Here is a 20,581-nt window from a genome sequence, read left to right as displayed (position 1 = left end):
TAGAGCATTGCACTCACAAGCAGTGTAATTGTGGTCTTCCTCCAAGAGTACTGCTACACTGAAATCTAAACCCCAACAGCTGGCAATTTTCTCTAATAGTCCATTCATTTTGTACTAACCATAAATGACAATGCTAATATATCTGTGATTTTTCACTCATTTTATATTGTTTTTTTGGCAAATGTTATAAATCAAGGGATTCGTTTGGGTTACATGAGTGGATGTAATGTCTGTTTTTTTTTTCCCATCTATCAACAGCCCATTATGAAACATGCTTTGGTGGTCACACATCCTGAAAAGGTACACAATTCATAAAAAAAAACAACTATTCAGACTTCCCATTTTCTGCCTGATATGTTCATTTTTTAGTTCAAGTCAAGCGTTGAATGCAGTCCTAAGTAACATTTAATGTGTCTATGTGATGTTAAAAGCATGGATAACTGACAGGTTAATTTAATTCCTTAAATCATTGATAAAAAAAACAATATCCCCTCTTGAACTCTGCTCCTGCCAAAGGTACCACAAAGTCAGCACATGCATTACCTACACTATGTAATGCATGCTCTTTAAGACTTGTAGTACAGTAAAGTGTCGTAGAAGCAGCCACGGACGTACAGCTGAAGCAGGAGGGCAGCCCATGCTTCCTCATTGGCTATAGCCAGAGAAAGCAAGCAGTGTTACATTTTCTTCAGGCCGCCCTGATCTCAACGATTCATCACCCTACGGTGTGATGTCACCAGACGAACCGGCAGCTGACAGGTGACGAAAACAATAATGCTAATGACAGAGATTAGCATCAGCCTCTCTTCTGCTGTCTCTTAGTCAAAGTCAGGAAATCAACTCCATCTGCAGTTTTCTTCCCCGTGAACCAATGAGAAAGTCAATATGGTGGAGGAAAACTGAAACCAGACTGAGTGAATGTATGATTTCATTTGTGGCAGTCTTTAACCCATTAGCAGAGGAGATGCTGTCACACCCCTCCATCCTGCACTCCTTTCCATTACATTATGAGGTCACTTATAAACAATGACTTCTGTGCTAACCAAAGCACTGTCAAACTGCCTCATCAGACCAGGAAATCGTAGCTAACACGGACAACTAAAGGTGGGACGAACAGTGAGAGGGAGATTGAAACAGAATGGACTTCTGTTATTTAGGACGTTCTCACCACTGCGGTTCTCCTACGGCCTTACACACAAGGCATTCCCACTGTTTTCCAGACACACAGGAAGACAGTCCTTAACCACCTGGGTTGAGTCCATCTGCTATCAAAAGATTTGGCTGTTGAACCGGCGCTGTGCTGTGTGAAAGGGGAAGGAATTTCCAATGACATCATGCCAGAGGCTTTTGGCTCCGTAGTGATGTTTGCAACAAACATGGAGGGCAACAATAGAGTGCTGCGTAAAGTTTGTTGGCGCACGACTACTGTCAAAACTGCCATTTCATCTTTATTTTAACTTCAGCCCTGATAGATGCTGACCTCCAATCAGATTATAGCTAAACATGAGGCTTAAAAAACAGAAAGAAAAAAAAAAATCCAGCTTAAATTTCAACAGCTCTTGTTTCTAAAATACCAACTAAGCAGCTCAAAGCACTTATCCCGGGCAGATGAAAGTACTAAGAGGTCGGCAGCCGTTGACCCGAGCTGGTCTGTTTTAGGCTTTAACTTCAGAGTTGGAAAAAAAAATTTTTATTTAAAAAAACAAAAAAAAACAACAACAAAAACAACAACAACAACAAAAGAAATGTTTCCAGACACTTTGTCAATCTTATACCTTCCACCTTAAACCCCAAAGCCCTTGCCACTCCTATCTCCTCTTCTTCCCTCCACCTCCTCTCATTTCTCACAACTGTCAGTCATCCCTTCCATCTGGCTGCCTCCGCTGCAGATGAGACCCCTCTAATTAGTCCTGACCTGTTAATTAGCCATGTAATGGTTGCATTAACGAGGGACAGGCATGCTTATTAGAGGTACTCAAGCTAAATACTCCAGCAGTGGAAGCAGACTGGCTCGAAAACTTAATTTGAAATGAAACTGATTAATGCATATATATATAAACAGGCCAGATACTAGTTAAAAATAAGTGCAAAAGATAGGATAATGATTAGCCATAAACTATTAATGTTTGAGTGTATGGATAAGGTTTTTTATTTGTACCTCAAGCAGGTCTATCATGCGTGTCATTTGGGAGTAGATGAGGACTCTGTGTCCCTGGGCCTTCAGCCGACTCAACAGGATGTCCAAGGTGTGGAGCTTGCCACTTTCTGTGATCAGGCTTTCCTTATCTGAAAAAGGAAAAGGTAAAAAAAAAAAAAAAAAAATCAAGCAAAACCACCTGAATTAGAGGAGATTCTTCTTCACTTTCATAGTAGACAATTACAATGTCAAACACACATTTTAAAAGTTTGCAGGCAACTATAATTACAAGGAATCGCCGACTTGTCTTGTAACTTTTTCTTGCAAATGCTTTGGGAGTACAACAGTTCACAACAGTGTAATGAATTCAAACTTTATCAGCTCTTACCAAAGACATAAAACTATTGGATACTTTTCTTTTACTCAACTGGACCTGCCAGGAGATTCGTCCTTCTAAAGCTACCCCTGATCTGTGTACCCATGTTGTCTGCAGCGGCGAGAGCAGAGATTGTGAGAGCAAACAAGTGAGAAAGGACGAAACGGGAAGAGAAATTGTGGGGGGAAAAAAAAGTTATTGACACTCCATTTCACACAATGGCACAAAAGATGAACAAATAGGCTTTGCAGCTGGTCGCGGCGTAACAGTGGATGCCGCATCAGGAGTTCTCCAGTCTTAGAACAATTGAGTAATGAGAACGCTTTTAGGTGGAAGTGAGTCTGGATCTGTTGCTGAAGTGGGTCTGTGATGACGAGGAATTAAGATCATCTGTCACAATGGTAGAAGGAAGAATAAGACCAGGGCTGCCATCAACATGGTGACAGGCACACTATGGTGTTTGACCCTGTATGGCCATGAGTGGGGAGAACCTCAGGCCAGGGTCAGGTGACAGGGTCACACCAGGGTTACAAGAGAAACCCCATGGGAGAGCGAGGCTTGGCCATCTTGCCCTGGAGTTGGACACTTTTTCACAAGGCCTTTTGTGCAGTGAAAACCTAGGCTTATAAATATTTCCCAGTCTTATTTCCTTGCTTTGTCAGCGTAATGTAACCAACCACATTAAAATCATGCCTCATTAATTCAAAACACATGGCCTGAAAATGTCAACTAAAGCTGCGGTGGTGCATTCGTCTCATAACGTCCTGCCACATATTTGTTCAATACTTATATAAAACAAACTTCAGCACTACAATGTCCTTGATGAGGACAAGACATAAATGGATCTCTCTTGACTTAAGCATCAAAAATCTATGCTAATCTGTACTCGGGCTGAACCCTGACCTGTGACCCCTGGTACCATTGTCGCCTAAACAAGGTCAGAGCCTGTAGAGGTGTTAAAGAGAAACTAATAGAAAAGATGAATAGGCAAAATGCTCAGGGGAGAGACTGAAGAGCTCACTGGTGGGTCACTGTGGACTAATGTTAGCCTGTCAAAAGGTTGGAGTCCATAAAGCTCATTAAAAACAGGATTAGCTGTGACTGCAGTTTCACTTTTTCAGATGGTTGACAAGCAGACGTTCTGTTTGACCACAACAGGTAAAAATGGCTAAATGGAAATAGGGGAAAAAATAACAAATAGAATAACAAAAGACAAATTGTATTTGTAAGAGAAAATAAACCAAATCTAACACAGATCGAGTGCAGATTTGCTGTGCCTAAAATATGGCGTGCACCAAGAACCCTGCGCACTTCATGACCTCAGAAAAACAACATCTTTTTTTAATAAATCAGTTATTGACGTCAAGAAAGTTGTTGGCCGGAAATATAGGAAGGATGAGATGGAAAGCAGCGCATAACATGCAGCAGCTTAGGAGGGGGAAAAAAAAAAAAAAAAAAAAACGGGTGCTGCGGCTGGTGGCTCCAGTTACACCAAGTTGGTATTAGCCAAGTGGTGGCTGTGGTGATGTTGTGGTTCAGATCAGACGGAGCCTCCTCACCACAGGTGCCAGTCTAACCGTGACTGCTGCGCAGTCAAGGGCATCGTGCTAACACTGTGGACTGCACCGACAGTCACCCAGTTGCAAACCACTGCTTGGCAAAAACACAAAATGCTCATGTAAGGAAATACTGCAAAACCCGCTGCTGCTCATCTGTTTCTGTTTAGCAGATTATATCTAAGCCTCCGGTTCTAATGTCATGCTTGAAGATAGGTTAAAGCTCTTATCTGAACTCTAAGAGTCAAACAACCAAATGTTGCATGTATTCAAACCTGTTCTTAAAGGGCATAAACTCTGAATCAGAAAATCCTGTATTATAAGCAGTTGGGTGCTATTATTTCTGGTCATGGAGACGTGTCAGTCGGGATAATCCTTTTGTTTGTGCCTGGATTAAGAGGGATGTAGTAACAGGGAAGCAGGTCTGTTCTTTAAGAAAACGGCAATCTGATGCTCCATTACACAGGTGACATGTTCTGATCAGTTTTGTGCTGGTATCAGACAACCAGCAATAAATTTAACAGACAGTTGCCTTTGAGCTGCAAGGAAATAATCAGGACAAGAGGAAATACCATATTATCAAAGGAAAATAGAGTGAATTATGTTGCATTTAAAAAAAACAAAACAAAAAAAAAACCACACACACATCACTGCAACCATTGAGACTCCCCAAAGCCTGAAAATGTGACTTAGTGAGAGGTGGCTGAGTTCAAAAGCATTTAGTGCTGCATGCAGTCTAAATATTGCCGCCATAGCCCATAAAGGCTCGCCAAGAAAATGAATAACTGCCATTTGGGAGGGCTTTGGTGGTCTGTGTCATTCCAATGTAACACTTATGGCTTGCATTATAAGCTACATGTGGCTGCAGAGAAATGCATGACCACAGGTCGTAAATGTGAGCAAACTAAATGTAGTAACCATGCATGTAAAATGAAATGGGGTTGGACGAATTACAACAGAATATGCCTACACATTTGATGAATCTAATACACTGCCCTTCAACAGAACAGCATTATTAAGTAGCTGAGTATAAAAACAAAAGGTTCAGATCATCATGTCTGAAAAACAGAGCAGGGGAACAATTAGAGCGCGACACCTGGCTCTGCTTTTTAATTAAATCTTAGATCGAAACGCTCCGAGGACACAAAACAACTTTTGAAAAATCTTGGGCTGACGCAGCTGAGGACTGTGTTAAGACTATACCCCAAAACAAAAACCAAATCGCATGCAGTGTCACACCACTCTGCCGTTGCTATGGATACACATATCAAGCTTCACCACCTGCCCTGTCCCCTTTTCATAAACACCCCCACACCCACTCGCTTACAACCCAATCCAGTCTAACAGTGGTATTCACCCAGCCAGCCCTCCCCGTCTCCTTCTATCCTCACCGCCTGCTGGCAGATTAAGCTACACTCCCCTGTCCCCCCCTCCTCCGCCTCATCCACTACACCCTCCAGCACCCTCTCCATCCTTCTATCCTCCACTTCTGCCACTCCCACCCCCTACACACATACCCCCTCTCTCTCCTTCCCCCCCTGCTGTCTGTCCCCTGATATTGTAATTCAATCCCTGTAGGGCCAGAGCCAGGGGCCTGACATGGTCCTGACCCAATTAAAGGCGTGCTGCCAGCTAATTAACCCTAGCCCAGCCCTGGTGCCTGGCGCCTGATACTCCCAAACCAAGTACAGCGCTAATTTCATTAATACGCTACTACAGTCTTCTGTCCTGTCCCCTTCCCCTCTGCTTCTGCCAAATCCAAAAGCAGAGCTGCCCACGACGGGAAGGGAGGCGAGCCACATGCGACCAAACGAAAAAATAAAAGAACAAGAAAAATGACTGAGGAGACAAACAACAGCATGACTGCAGAGCTGGAGCTGGTAAAGGAAGATGGATGGATGGTTATGTGAGAAAGAGAGACAGATGGGGGGCCAGGGAACAGGTCGAATTAAGGATCGAATCAGGCATCAGCCTCTCACTGTATAATGATACATTACACTGTGAAATCAATAAGTCAATGGGCAACACTTGTTCAGCTTTGCTGATGATGGAAATATTACCCTCGTGCTACTTCGCTGCTTCTGCGCATATTGACAAAATCAGATATAAACTTAATTTTTAAAGAGCGACAGCATCAGAATAGTTAAGAGCCAGATGCCAGCAGGAGGTTGGAGAAGCTGATAATGGGGAAAGAAGGAAATTTTAGAGTCTTATTAAAACTTAAAGTCTCAGGGATGCAACTCAAAAATCTAAACACCATGTCGGCTCTGGTGGAGAGCCAATGGGACTGAAGACAAAGTGCGACAGGAGATGTACGTAAACGGGACATGTCTACACATGCTTTGTGGGTTCCCCTTAAACATGCAAGAGGAGCACTTGTACTGGTTTTCCACAAATAGTTCTGCAAGGGAAGAGACAGACAGTCAGATAAGTACTACAAGTTTTGTCAGGGAACCTTTCCACACCACAGCAACCCACCAAGAACTCTATCATTAAGATAGATCTCTGATAATTACCCGTGGCCTCAGATGAGTCAAACACAGCACAGATGAAAGCTTGCTGGATAAGGAAAAGAAAAAAGAAAGAAAGGGAGACAAGTATTGCGAGCCATGAGGAATAATGTGGCTAATGTCTCCCCCTTCAGTCTACTTTGGATTACAAAGATTATTAAGTTTCTGTGAATTAATTTTTTTTCCCCTTGTGGACACATTAATAGCCATAAATTAGACGAGGAATTCTCCGTCTCTTTACGCACTTGGCTGGCTGCTTTCTTCTGCTTTTCTTTGCTGGTAAAAAAATAAATAAAAATAGGAAAAATGAAAAAACCACAAAAATACCACAGACGGGTGGCGGTGCCAGTTTAATGCAGATTGAGAGGCGGTAGAGTCAGACAAGTGATGTGGTGAGGCTGGCCGTCTGTGTTGTTTTGTGCCCGTCTATCAGAGGGCTGGGGAAGTTTCCTGCCATTTTGCTGGAGAGCTTGGGTTTCTTTGAAGGGACAGGAAGGCACAACTGCATTTCCCACAGTCTAATGTGAGCTGCAGGGCCAGAACAGACATGCTTCTCTTAACTTCTCATGGTATTGACTGATGCACAGATACACACACACACACACATTAAAATACATCAGAAAAAAGCAAGTGACCTGACAAAGAAATACCATATCTTTCACACACACACAGACACACACACACACACAGACACACACACACACACAGACACACACACACACACACACACACACACACACACACACACACACACACACACACACACACACACACACACACACACACACTCCTTCCAAGTGATGGCAGTCAAATCACAGTTTTACAATAAAGCTAGAAAAAGAGTCAGAAGCTGCTTCTATAGCGAGAACCTGTCATTTTGTGGGGAGGTTGCTTCTAATTACTGTAAATGTCACAGAGGCCACACAGGCAGCAAGCATAGTTATTTCTGTTTCACATACTTATTCCATAATGCAAGATGCAAGACTGAAAGATACAGAAGATCATTCCTGCCAGCAGCCATCAGCCTCCGGAACAAGACCTCCTTAATTAATTAAATATTATTATATACTACAATATTGAATTTCCCTTTGGGGTTTAATAAAGTACTTTCCATTTAATTTCATTTCATAAAAATATTCTACAAGTATTTCCACAGCACAGTTTAAAATGCTTTTAAACTCGCATTTTCACTTGAAACTGAACTTTGTTTGAATGTAAAGTCACCCAAGTGTTGATATGTGGAGCCTTTCTAAAGAACAAGGGAAAGGGGAAGTAAAAATGTGACTAACTCAAGTTAAATGAAGAAATATTTAATTAAATAAAATATATCTAAGATGAATGAGGGATTTAAAGTGTAAGTGAGAATATGAGGAATTTTAAAACTAAAATGAAGGCAGGATGAATATAAGTGAATCCTCAAATGGAACTGGGTGTAATAAAATGACAATGAATAAAAGAATAATATTTTTAATACATTTGTAGAGAATCTTGCACAACCAAAACGGTTTCCTTCTTTGTGGTCATTATGCACGTCTTAAATGCAGCTGTGTTCAGTTGTTTGTCCATTTTTTTGTGCATTTAGTTTGGATTTTTAGGAGGTGAAATGCAGTCCAATCAGGTTGAGATCACATGTTTGACTTGGCCACAGCGGAATATCCAACTTCTTCTGGGCTGCTTTTGAACTTCTTGAACAGAGTACATCTCTGTACACTTTACAATTTGCCTGGCTGCATCTTTTCAGTCACATCATCACATCAACACTTTTGACCCAGATCTGCTGGAGGCCATGCGTTCCCATGCTATCACACATACATGTGACCTACAGCTGCTGATGTGCAATTTAATGTGATTTCATGCTGTTTTTCTTCCCTGTCGTTTTAGCGCGGGCAGATTTCAGTCTCATCAGTGAAAGAATGCGGTGGCGTAACAGCTCGGACTTTTTAAGTTGCTTTTTTGGAAAGAATCAAGATGCATCCTCCTTGCTGGTGAACCTTCACGTACGTTGTTTCGATATGTCCGAGTGGAATCTGGTTTCTTATTCTTGAATCTTATTTGCAATTTCCACCTTGTGGTGAGGATTTAGTTCATATGTCTTTGACATGAAGAGGTCTTTTCACATGGGGGTGTTATTTTTCCTGGCCACTCCTAATGTTCCCATCAACTATCTGATGTATTTCTTTTGTTTGCGCTGGCTAAGGATGACCTGTCTCACTTGAATGGAGATTTCCTTTAAATAGATGTTTTAGCTTTACAACAAAAGCTTCTTCTTCTTAATTCTGGACTCAGCTGTTTAGTCCAAATATTTTCTTCTGTCTCATCCTGTAGCGAAGAAAGGGTGGCTGCATGGGTTCACTGCTTGGTTGAAAATATCCCAGTACATCTTCACTTCTTTCTCATTACCACAGGAAGGTCTTATTATCACATATATTTACATTCTTGACATAATTTGAATAGTTTTTCTTTTGCGTGACTATCCTGTCAACACAATAACATCAAAAACAAAACTAAATCGGAGGTCTGAACCATTACAGCTTCGATTGTTTTTTCCCTCCTCAGTTGCTTGATTCCTAATAAGGCCTCTGATTAGATTCCTTCCATCGATATCAGCGGGCAGCGCTACTCACGCCATGGCGCTCAAACAAACAGTTATTCAGCCACTGCCATTTGTTCTTAAGGTGTGGAGCTGGGAGTACGGAGGAGCAGGAGGGTGGGAAACTTCAGCTGAGCTACTGTACATATCTGAGCCTTGATGTGGCAACAATGCGTTCAGCGCAGGACGGGTGCCGGAGTGTTGGGTCACTTCCTTCCTACTGAGGCTGAGAAAGAAGTGGGAGACCAGACGGGCCGAGGGGCTGCAGCCAGATACTCATTTCAAAACAGCGCAGGGTCCTGTCTGTTAGTGAGAGAGACAGAGGTGAAGCCTGCCTGAAGTGTATGTGTGAAGACGGGGCAACGCCGCCAAGCGTGGGAGAGTGTGTGCGGCGAGCTGGGAGACACCTCAGGCCACTGCACAGTCCCCTGAATGGGCTCGATGGTACACAAACACATATACATACACTTGCTCGCACACAGACAGACCATCTATTAGTGTTACCTAACTAAGCACTTGAACAATGAGCAGTGGCTAAACTTCCTCGCTTTGTCTGCCTGCGTATAACTTCACAAGAGCTTTCAGACTGTTCTCACACAGACACACAAATACTTGTTTTGTTTCTCACTTTTACACACGTACTCTCTCACAAGCATATGCATGCACAGATGGATAAAAGCAGAAAAAGACACTTTATAACATGCAGTCTGACAGGATTTGGATAAATATTATGAGTAAGTTGCATGATAGTAAATGCAGGACAGAATTATGATTAATTGTGACTTTAAGAACTCAAAGTCATTAAAAGCATCAACTCAGGATACACGCGTCCATTTCTCACAAAACAAAAAGAAAGCAGTCATCAGAATCCAGTTTATCAGAGCGAGAGGGGTTGAGCAGGTCAGTGAGAACGGACGTGTTGTCTGTAAAAAGGCAATGACCTCTTTAACCTTAGAAATCCATCAAGCATCTGCACCAGCAAAAACCACCATCCACTGTTCTCCAGCTGAACCTTCAGGCAACAGACCAAGCTCTTCATATAAAGAGCTGGAAAGCCACAAATTAGCTGCAAAGTCCACAAAAGAAGGCAGTCCTGCATCCACACCTTCATGGAACTAACCTGTGTGTTTATGGAAGTAACCTCTCCTTATAAGGCCTCTATCTCAGCGGCTCCTATTAGATTGGCGTATGTACAGATAGACACATAGGAGAGATAGAAGCGTTTGGATTTTGTGCGCTTCTTTTTTCTCTATACTCCAAAACTGGACGTGATCAAACCAGTTAAAATGTGACAATGAGTATAAAACCAACTGTGCATTACTGTCGCTGCAGGTGACATTTTTCCAAGACAATGCAGACAACTACAATGGACTTAGCTTCATGTTACAGTAAATGGCACTCTTTTGGCCAATCAAAACACAAGCCCTTACCAGGAATCCGTATGTAGGACCATCCATGGCGAGGGTAGAGGGCCATCAGACCCCCGGGGCTTTCTGGGTGGAATGCATTGGACCTAACACACCAATCTGAAGCAAATTCAGGAGAGCCGTACAGAAAACACTGTTTGAAGATCATGCCCCCTCCAGTGAGCGTCACCCGCCACTCGTACTCAGCACTGCGGTCGTCACAATAACGCTCCATGGGAACCGCCGTCACCTAGGAAACAGAACTTGCATGTTGACACAAGCAGAGGTTTTATGTCCTTTTTTTTTTTTTTTTTTTTTTTTTTTAAAAACAAAAAATCTGAAGCCATCAGGTGAAATTTTAAACATCTGCTTTGCATCACAACCTAAAAGATTCAGCAGGTGACGACTTTATTAAACACATCAGTACTGTGAGATGGAGAGCAGACAGCAGGCTGTTTTTCCTGAATCAGCAGGTTCTGCATCTGTGTGTTTGTGTGTCTGTGGAAGAGGTGCGGGGAGGGGGGGGGTGAGAGGAAGCTTTACAACTGGTGAGCAACCTGTGCAAAGAGCCTTTTTTTAAAGAGGCTGTTTGTTTTTAAGTGCAGCTGGAAGGTACTGTGGTCACCCCCACACACATTTCACAGATAAGAACTTCTCATTGTTAAAACCAACAAAAGCAATGTTCACAGCGCTTCCCTCTTCTGCTTCCACGACCACCCAAACGCTCGCCTGTCCTTACACGGTCAGACGGACAACCAGTGACCATATAAACACACCTGGATCACTCTTCTTCAGGCCCTTTTCTTCACGTTGTACACTTACCTTGGGTGTGGCGGCGAACAGGAACTTGGGTGGCAGCGTGGGCTTGCAGCGCCTGAGTATGGAAGTGGCAGAATTTCTACTGTGGATCTTCACGTCGGTATGTCCCAAAATGCCCGACCCGAAGGCCGTGAACACCAAATCCTAACAAACACACACACAAATCCATCTTGTTGTCTTATTTCATGAAAGTCAAACTATCGCTAAAACAATTCTTAAAATTTTAGCTAGATGCTTCAATCATTATAGAAAATGTATGATTACTGCAGCTTGTATAACTTGAGTTGCAAAATGTCAGAGGACAAATCTGGCTGCTTTATAATTTATCTGCATGGTGTGAACCAACTACACACTTCGATAATGATGAACACTCAGACAGACTAATAAACAGCAGGATTTAAAGGTGTATGGTGATGTACATGTGGTGTGTATGTGTTATTATAGTTACACAGTGCCATCTTATGGCAGGTTGCAGGTAAACGTCAGCAGCTCAAAGTTTCTTGGCATGAGCACTGCAGCCCACATGACAATTTTTCCAACACAATGCATGGCCCAGATGGACAAACAGGAGCACGCTCTTAATATTTTGAGATCTAAAAGGAGTAATACCTTCATACTTTGCATCTGATCCTAATGGGTTTGATGGATAAATGTGCAAGGGGAGAAAGCTGGAGGGATGCATTTCACGTTTTACGGGATATTCACAGCTGTCTTTTTCCTCTCCGCATCTCAACGGGAGCACTGGAAAGCTGAGTGCAACACCGACCACAATGTCAAGCTCACAGCCAGAGCGAGAGGAGCCGAGCAGAAAGAAACGCCACCGTGTTCCAGCTACACACAGCTTCAAAAGAAAAACGAGGAGCCGAAAGAAGCCGGAGAAAGCTGCAGGGAAGCTCAAGTGTAAAGCTAAAGTGGGAACCTGGGGGTCAGCGTGGCCATTCAGCACCATATATCGTATCAGCTCTCCAGGTGTCCCAAGTTTCTTTTTCTTGCTCATATTTGAGCTCTTTTCTTATTTTGTTTCTGCTCGCCTCTTGAGCCGCTCCGGGGGGGGGGGGGGAGCTAAGATGCAAGGCAGCTGCATAACTCGGTGTGATGAGGCCACCAGAGGAAGAAGAGGATGGAATTACCCCTACAGCATTTACCCCCCGGGTGTTTTCCACCCTGCAAGTTACAAACGAAGAAGGGTGGTCGTGACAGAAATCAGGTTTGCAGGGTAGAATTTGATCAGTTGTGTTTTAATGCTTTAAAGCCAAACAGAATCACTGAAACCGTCTTGCAGCAGTGGGACAAAGAATCGGATGTATGCTATTGCATTTTTACAGGGGGCCTCTATATTTGAGCTGGCACGTACACATTGTTAGCGTCAAGGACAACACGATTTCCAATTTTGTCCAATAAAAGAGGAAGAAATATGTGCTGTCTCAGTGTAAAACTGAGTCTCAGCTACAGAGTCCCACACATATGAAAACATGTGAGAGCATCTGATGAGAACTGTGATATTCTACATTTATTCCCAAGACAGCTGGTCTGGCAACACATTTTCACTTACTAAGCTATCAGAATGTTCTGTTGGATCAAATACAGTGCTTAAAATGTTATCATCAAAATCTTACATAGCCTCCCATAAACCACCAGCACCGCACTGGCTTTATGTACCAATATGCACAAACACCGACCACAAAAAAAGATGATTAAATTCTGTCCCGTTGCCAGCAGTTTCATGTTTCAATGAAACCAACACAAATTTTGAGATCTACCCAGTAACCATCACCCCTTCTCTTCATTTATTCTACAAAATGCTACCATGTGATTTGGCTTTTTGGCTCCTTTACTCTGATTTATAGAAGACAGTGTGTTTATTGATTCCTGCAGTTTTCTTATACGTCTCACCATAGAAAAAAGATAAATGCTGGTTTCCATAGACCCGAGAGAATCGCACAGGGAGGGAAGTTGGTGTTATTGGGTCACAAGGTTGCAAAGGGATTATGTTCCAAACTTTATCCCAGTGGATGGAGAGGAAGCTTGAGCTAGAGAGCGTGGTGTGTGGCCAAACACCGACGGATGCTCTGGGGAAAAGTTCAGTCTCATCAGCAGCACATACCTGCCTACTGGTGTTTCACGTTTCTGCGCTCATTAATGTACACTGCAGATGGCTACTCAAGCCTTCGTTGTGAACATATTGTTAAGTGTGTTTTGAGTGTTTCTCACCTGCAGGATGAGGCTGGTTTGTGTGTTAGGGAAGGCAACAGGTCTGTTAACCCACAGAATCATGTCCTTATGAGATAGACACTTTATCCTGGGCTGTAACTTTGCTTTGACCCCATCCTCTGCATCTTTCTGTTCTCCTTCTTCCTGGTCAAAAAGGCGTTGGTGGTGGAGCCTGTATGCAGCTTTCAGGGACAGAAAAAGGGCTAACCATCTGTGAAAGGGAATAGTGAAGGCCAGGAAAGAAACACTTATTAGTACCATCAGCATAACAGCTAAATCTAACGTTTTCCAAAGAAATAATAGAAGTGTTGTTGACAGCATGACACAAGCTGAGCTGATTTTCGTCCGGTGTGTTGCAAAGATGGAAGAGTTTGATCTAAAAATGGCTTGAATTTATTTTAAACCCATACAAAAAGTATAAAAGAGCTGAAGATTTAAAAAGAAAAGAAAAAAAAAAAGAAACACCAACCTCACCAACGTGCCTTGCAACATCAGATTGGACATCTCAGCTGGTGAAACATCAATAAAGCGCAAAAAAGAGAAGCAGCTTCCTTTGTCATCACCTGAAGCAGTAAAAACAGAGTCCAATATATGAAATTGCACCAAATAAACAGAACGAAATGAAAAGAGATATGAAGTGATCATCTGAGATAAAGAAAAACTGTGGTGAAACTGATGTAAGATTGTTCCATTGTGTTTTCAGTGGAATCAGAGCTTGCTGCGCTCTCACCTTTCCTGTGAAACAGAGACTGCTGGATGTAATGTGGAGAGAAGGGAGACAGCAGCACTTGCAATAATCTGAGGAGGACATGGAGAGGTAGACCATGTTAAACCACAAAATGTGGCAGGCACCACTCGATAATCTGATCCCTGTCCAGCCCACAAAATTCCTACAGATAGAGCCATAATTGGAATAATAGCCTTCTGCAAGCCCCGCATCAGCAAATGTCCACAAGGACAAAGATTTGCTGGAGAAGTAGAAGACATATTTAATTATGTTTAGACAGAAATTTCATATACAAACTTAATCCTATTCAAACAATGTTATCAGACCTTTTGATAGACTAGCTTTAAATGGATTTGAGGGTGTATTTGTGCAGATCAAGTGTGGCTGTAAATGTTTCAATATGTAGGAACTTGCTTGTTTTTGGCCTGGTTGTGCACACGGATGAGGCCTTGACGGTAGAGTAACTTTGACATGATGTATGGCTTGAGGGACATGTGGAAAGGAGAGCGCGTCTCCTGACGCTCAAACAGATCTGGATGGTTGCAAACCTACACGCAAGGACACACACAGGTGCAGTTAAAAAAAAAACAAAAAAAACAACATGTACTCATGCTTACATGACAGAGTGCTGCAAACTTCTTTTAACTTAGAATTTGACTAAACTTTTGAAACATTCATCTAGTTATTTTATTTTAAAAAAAATGTTTCTAAAGAGTCACAATTCTTTATTCCTTTTGTCTGTAACAAAAATTATAATGAAACATCAGCCATGGCTTATACCTTCCTGAACTGCATGACCAGATTCATGAGCGAGGAGGTGGTGCTGTGGGCCTGCTGGGCTGTGCCCATGGAGGACTGCAGCAGGTCCTCGATGGAGATCTTGTTCCTCAGCGCTTGGTAGAGCAGCCTCTGTCGGGACGTCAGCTGGCAGTAGGTCAGGATCTCAATCTGCAAAGGGAGAGAGGAGTAACTTTAGTGAAGGACTGCCAGCTTCTTCACGTTAACATACACAAAAACCTGCCTTTAAAAGGTAATTATCAAAAAAGTGCAACAGCAGTGATGTTAATGTTTTCATTCTCAGTTTTTTTTGTTTTTCAATAGCTGAGTAAAATCTGGGGAAAAAATGACCTCAGATTCAGGTTTTTCTTTGACTTTTTTTTTTTTTTATATATAAAATAAATATATCATGTGTACCCAGTGGTACCCAGTGTTTTAAAAGAACTTCACCAAAAGTGAAGCTTCCACACTGCTTTCGCCCAGCATCCCTTAAACAAACAAACTGCGTGAGAACCTCACAGACTAGCATTAGCTTCAGCAGGCTGGCAGAACAACAGAAACCCAACAAGTGTGGAGAAGCAAAGGAAGTGGGTTGGCAGGACTACATGTGGGTGCAGAGGAATAGTGGAAAAAGACATATGAGGGAGAGCTGTGAACTCTATCATTCCTCTGCTTCTGGGAATCGAGACTCCCACAGTGTATGAGCAAGTATGTGTGCACCGCTTGTGACAGCAGCAGACCCCAGGTCCAACATCTGTCAGAGGGATCTGCCAGCACAAGCATCACTCACAGACTTATTGCAATACTTTCTGTGTCAGTGAGATAGACAAGGAGTCAGAGTGAGGAAAAGGGAGAGCAAGTTGAGCTTAAGTGGAGAAAGAAAGTATTATTTCTCATTGGCACGATTATGAGACTGAAGTTTTAACTGAGAATTGTTATATTTAATACATAGCCAAACATTTAAGGTCATACATAAATGTTTAGGTTAGATTTTGCAGAAAAGAAAAGCATATTCATTCTTTAGGATGCAATATTGTAAATTGTATTAAAAAAAGAAAATTTGCCCCTCTACCTTGTCCGAGAGCTCGTTTTCCACATCCTTCTTGATTCTGCGCAGCATGAAAGGCTTTAGGATCATGTGCAATCTGGAAAGCTGGTCTGCAAAATAAACCAATCATGTGTAACAATGCAACACTGTGCAGGATTCATCCATGTTGGCATGAATGGGAAAAAAAATACAAGCTTAGGTGTCGTTAGCTGGAAAATGAGGGGAGAAAAAAACACTGACAGGTAGCAGAGGGAAATATTTTTGTTTCTCTCACTCTCATCAATGGCAGACTTGTTTTCGGCGTGGCTCTCGATGTCCTTGGAGAACCACTCGTTAAACTCTTCATGGGAATCGAACAATGTAGGCATGATGAAGTGAAGCAAGGCCCACAGCTGAGAAGCAGAAAAAACACGCAACTGTTAGCAGTACTGATTTTCACACATACATTTAGGACACACACATCCACAATAGTCACCTCAGCCATAGTGTTCTGGATAGGCGTCCCAGTCAGCAACAGTCTGTTTCGACACTGGAACTGCAGGAGGATTTTCCACCGGACACTTCAAAAAAAAAAAAAAGGAGGCAGAAAATGAGACTTTAATCCAACAGCTACGAACATTTAGCATCTACGTCAAATGTTAAATGCAAAATAATCACATCGTTGACTGGGAAGGTGTGAAGTGTGAAACTGACCGCTGGATGTTTTCAATAATAAATGTTTTTTAAAAACATTTTCTGAGTGAATATGTAGATTTTGGCTCGTTTCCAAAAGCAAAGCGTAGTACATTTCTCCAGACTCCTTTTGTTGATTTTCAACACGAGTTTAAGAACTGAGTCGTTGTTCTTTAAGCTGATTTATTGCGAGCTGTACTCACTTCAGATTTCTGATTAAACTTTAGAAAAAAGAAATGTTGGCCCAAATCTGCTGGCGTTCCAGGAGGCTGTCTGTAAACACTGTATAGAAGCTTACTATATTTCAAAAGTCACATTTTATTTCTATTCACATTTGGCCAAATTGAAGTTATTGTGTTGAAGTGAGGGTACAAAAATTTTAAAATGTGTGTCATATTTCAATGGTGATTGAAAGGCTGATAAAAATTAGAAAACTCTTAATATCAAGTAATTATTAAGAATAAAAATAAAATAAAAAAAAGACGGTTGTGTATCAGTGAATGAATACTCTACGTTTGAGACAAAACAACAAAATAACTGTATTTGTTTTACCTGGAGCTGCTTTTCAGTGCCTGGGCCTCATCCAGAACCATGTACTGCCACTTAACCCTCTGGAAGTACTTGACATCTTGGACCACTAACTGGTAACTTGTGATCACCACATGGAATGGCGCATTTTGTGTGTAAAGGGTTTTCTATGGAAAAGCAAATCATCATGGAGAGGATTATATTCAAATCTGCATAACAGAACTTTTTTTTATTATTCATTGTGATTATCTTTACAAAAAAGCCATCTTTACCTGACTCCAGAACTTTCTAATCACTTTGCGATCATGAGGGTTCCCCCAGTATGGTAACACCTGATGTCATTGACAAAACAATAAATTAACATGTTTATTAACAATTATGAATGTGTGAAATGATTTATTCTGAACATTCCACATTAAACATGTGAAAAAAAACACAACACCTACAGGCGCAACATCACATATGAGTTACTTCTTCATTTGTTTGAGTATTAGCGATGTGAAAAGACCTGCACATCACAGTATCACTCAACACAAGCTGGTATTCCATTGTTTTCACTCAGTCTTGCTTTGAGTGCTCAGGAAGCTTATCTTCATATTGTGTAATAGGGTCTTTTCACACTTCATTAGCTAAACAAACTGGAATTGATTTATTTCCAAACTAGCTGAGAAACTGGAAATAGTTGAAAGTTGAGTACAACAAAGAGTTATGTTTATTACACTGAACATGGGAGTGTGCACTCAAGCATAGCTGGTATATTGATGTTCTTGATAAGTGAATTGTAGTTTAAACATAGTCTGTCAAAGGCTAGTTAAAACAGGCACATAGATCTTTTGTAAAAGCAGCCACTTCTAAAAAAAAAAAAAAACCCAAAAAAAAAACCCCACACAAATAGCTTTTTAAATTGGCAATGCTACAGCAGTGCCCCCTAGTGGTCAATGATAGCCATGTTTTCATCTTTCATTTTTTTCTTAAATGTCTATTAAAAGGTCTAGAAGGACAAGTAAAGGCTACAGTAGAAAAAAATAACCCATATACTTGGTTCCTTTAAATGCTAATACAGATGTTTCCGCTGGTGTGCTAACTCAGCAGTATTAGGGATCCTCACCTTGAATCTGGGCACAAAGCGGGTGAATTCCTGATGCCAGTTGTTGAGTGTAGACGCTGGGGAGATGATCAGGAACGGACCCCAGATGTTGTCTCTCTGTGCAGGAACAGAAAAAAAGAATATATCATCAGCTGCTGCAACAGGTGGTCTTTGTACATGCATGTGTGAGCAGCACCCAATAACAGGAAGCCCTGAAGGAACGCGCCATGCATCTTTCTGTCAACGGCAGAGGACTGAAAAGCTCACATTTCCACCTTTTTATTTCTCCCCCCCCTTTTAGTCTTTGGAGACCGAGAGATCTAAAGAGCTGGGAAACAAGCTGTTCATATTATGAAATATGACATATTGCTCATGCAACGAAATGTTCCAGCACTTGCAAAATACATAGATAGAAACCAGGGACTTTAAAGGATGCAGGTGTGCAAAATTGCAGCATAGTCAATGTTTCCATGAGTCAAAAACAATAGTAGAGACAAGTGAAAATCCCACCATGCTTTGGTGGAAAGTGGTGTAAAAAAAAGCCTTTTGACCCAGTCCTCTTTCTCACCTCTGCTAGGTGGGCCAACAGGGCGATACTCTGAACTGTCTTCCCCAGTCCCATTTCATCTGCCAAGATTCCATTAATTCCCTGCAGAAATAAGAAGAAAACAAAAGAGGAAAATAGTAAATGATTCCTTGTGGATGATTAATCAGATATTATGGATTGCCAAAAAAACACTCAGCAATGATTGCTGGATTAATAAGACAGTTGGTTTTTTGTTTCCACTGAGGCTAAACTCACACACTAGATGACCACTGTACTATGTTCATCCAACCGCCAGATATTTACATTGGACACACAAAGACCAAACTCATTCCTTTAAGTTCCCAGTTTCAGAGACAGACATGTTTACCTGTTCATAAAGGTTGGCCAGCCAGTTCATGCCTTTGAGTTGGTAACCTTTAAGCTTTCCGTTGAAGATTGTAGGCTGAGGAATGTCGTCTCCTGCTTGGATGGATGGGTTCGAAAGGCTGTAGCTTTCTCCAAACCCAGAGCCGATGCCTAAGGACAAGCCGCTGGCTGTGTGTAGGGAAGCGCTGCGACTGTCTTTAGCTTCTTCATCAAACATTCTTGTCTAAATGAACAGATTTTGCAGATTACGCAAAGTACAGAAGGGTTTGTGTGTTTGGAAGAAGTATGGGTGTGCATGCATCAGCTTACCCTCTCTTGATGAATTTTATAGGCTTCTTTGGCATTCCTCAGGGCCTGAGATTTATAATATTCACTATCTGTAATCACATAATGTCATTTTGCAAATGAAACCACTAGAATAAGATTAAATCTGATCATCCTTTGTCACATGCCAGAGTGCAGCGCCAAAACAGAGAAAAAAATAGGAAACAATGATGTTATTACAAAGGTATTACTGTGTATTTATTACGTGAAGTTAATATATACCACCATCAGTTATCAATAACAAGATAGCTGTATTCATACCATAGTCTTCCTGTCCCATGTTGACCATTACTCCTCCTCCAATGTCTATTTGTCTCTGGGCTGCATTGTCTTCAAGCTTACTCAGAATCTCCTCCTGAGCTATATCACCTCCTGGACCTCCCATGCTGGCTTTGCCACTCATAAAATGAGCATAAAGCTCCGTCTGGGTGATGAGGAAATTCAGTTTACGCTGCTGGCGCTTAGCCTAAGAGACATTGGGGGCAGGGGGGCACAAACAGAAATATAATGAATCACCATTTAGGTTTGTTTTTTTTTTAGTTTTTTTTAAAAAAAAGAATAGTAACTTAAAGTTAGCTTCCTTGCCACCAACCTCTCTCATCTCTTCGTCTAATTTCCGTTGCTCCAGAGCTTCCTTCTCTGCCCTCTTTCTGTGCTCTTTTTCCACTTTGTCATATTTTTTCCAGTAGAGCATCATCTCCTTGGTAAGGCGTCGGGCACGAGGCAGCGTTTCTTTGCAATTCTTCTGAGCCTGGATAGCTGCACGCCGCACCTCTCGCATGCACTGATGAGCCAACTGGGTAAAATAAAACAAACGCTTATGACAAGTCTTCACAAAGATACAGGGCTAGAATAAACAAGTCAACCATTAAAAGAGGAAAATATGAGAGAAACTAAGGA

At 41.8% G+C, this 20,581-nt stretch overlaps 1 protein-coding gene across 1 annotated transcript in view; it reads right to left on the bottom strand.

Moving 5' to 3' along the window:
• ino80 (INO80 complex ATPase subunit) overlaps positions 1 to 20,581 on the bottom strand; it is a 36,236-nt gene that overhangs the window by 11,402 nt on the left and 4,253 nt on the right. Inside the window, exons 10-28 of the mRNA XM_079255988.1 lie at positions 20,274 to 20,477; positions 19,943 to 20,147; positions 19,667 to 19,734; positions 19,359 to 19,580; positions 19,013 to 19,093; positions 18,466 to 18,561; positions 17,630 to 17,689; positions 17,382 to 17,524; positions 16,633 to 16,717; positions 16,432 to 16,549; positions 16,182 to 16,267; positions 15,113 to 15,280; positions 14,747 to 14,880; positions 14,336 to 14,403; positions 14,075 to 14,168; positions 13,606 to 13,816; positions 11,398 to 11,538; positions 10,600 to 10,825; positions 2,159 to 2,286 (exon numbers count right to left, since the gene is read on the bottom strand). Of these exons, the coding sequence (XP_079112114.1) occupies positions 2,159 to 2,286; positions 10,600 to 10,825; positions 11,398 to 11,538; positions 13,606 to 13,816; positions 14,075 to 14,168; positions 14,336 to 14,403; positions 14,747 to 14,880; positions 15,113 to 15,280; positions 16,182 to 16,267; positions 16,432 to 16,549; positions 16,633 to 16,717; positions 17,382 to 17,524; positions 17,630 to 17,689; positions 18,466 to 18,561; positions 19,013 to 19,093; positions 19,359 to 19,580; positions 19,667 to 19,734; positions 19,943 to 20,147; positions 20,274 to 20,477 (2,538 nt within the window). The remainder of the gene's footprint in view (positions 1 to 2,158; positions 2,287 to 10,599; positions 10,826 to 11,397; positions 11,539 to 13,605; positions 13,817 to 14,074; positions 14,169 to 14,335; positions 14,404 to 14,746; positions 14,881 to 15,112; positions 15,281 to 16,181; positions 16,268 to 16,431; positions 16,550 to 16,632; positions 16,718 to 17,381; positions 17,525 to 17,629; positions 17,690 to 18,465; positions 18,562 to 19,012; positions 19,094 to 19,358; positions 19,581 to 19,666; positions 19,735 to 19,942; positions 20,148 to 20,273; positions 20,478 to 20,581) is intronic.

Source organism: Telmatherina bonti (genome assembly GCF_933228915.1).
Source record: "Telmatherina bonti genome assembly, chromosome: 16".
NCBI lineage: Eukaryota > Metazoa > Chordata > Actinopteri > Atheriniformes > Telmatherinidae > Telmatherina > Telmatherina bonti.
The sequence above is the reverse complement of the archived record's forward strand: the minus strand, read 5'-3'. Positions and strand labels throughout refer to the sequence as shown.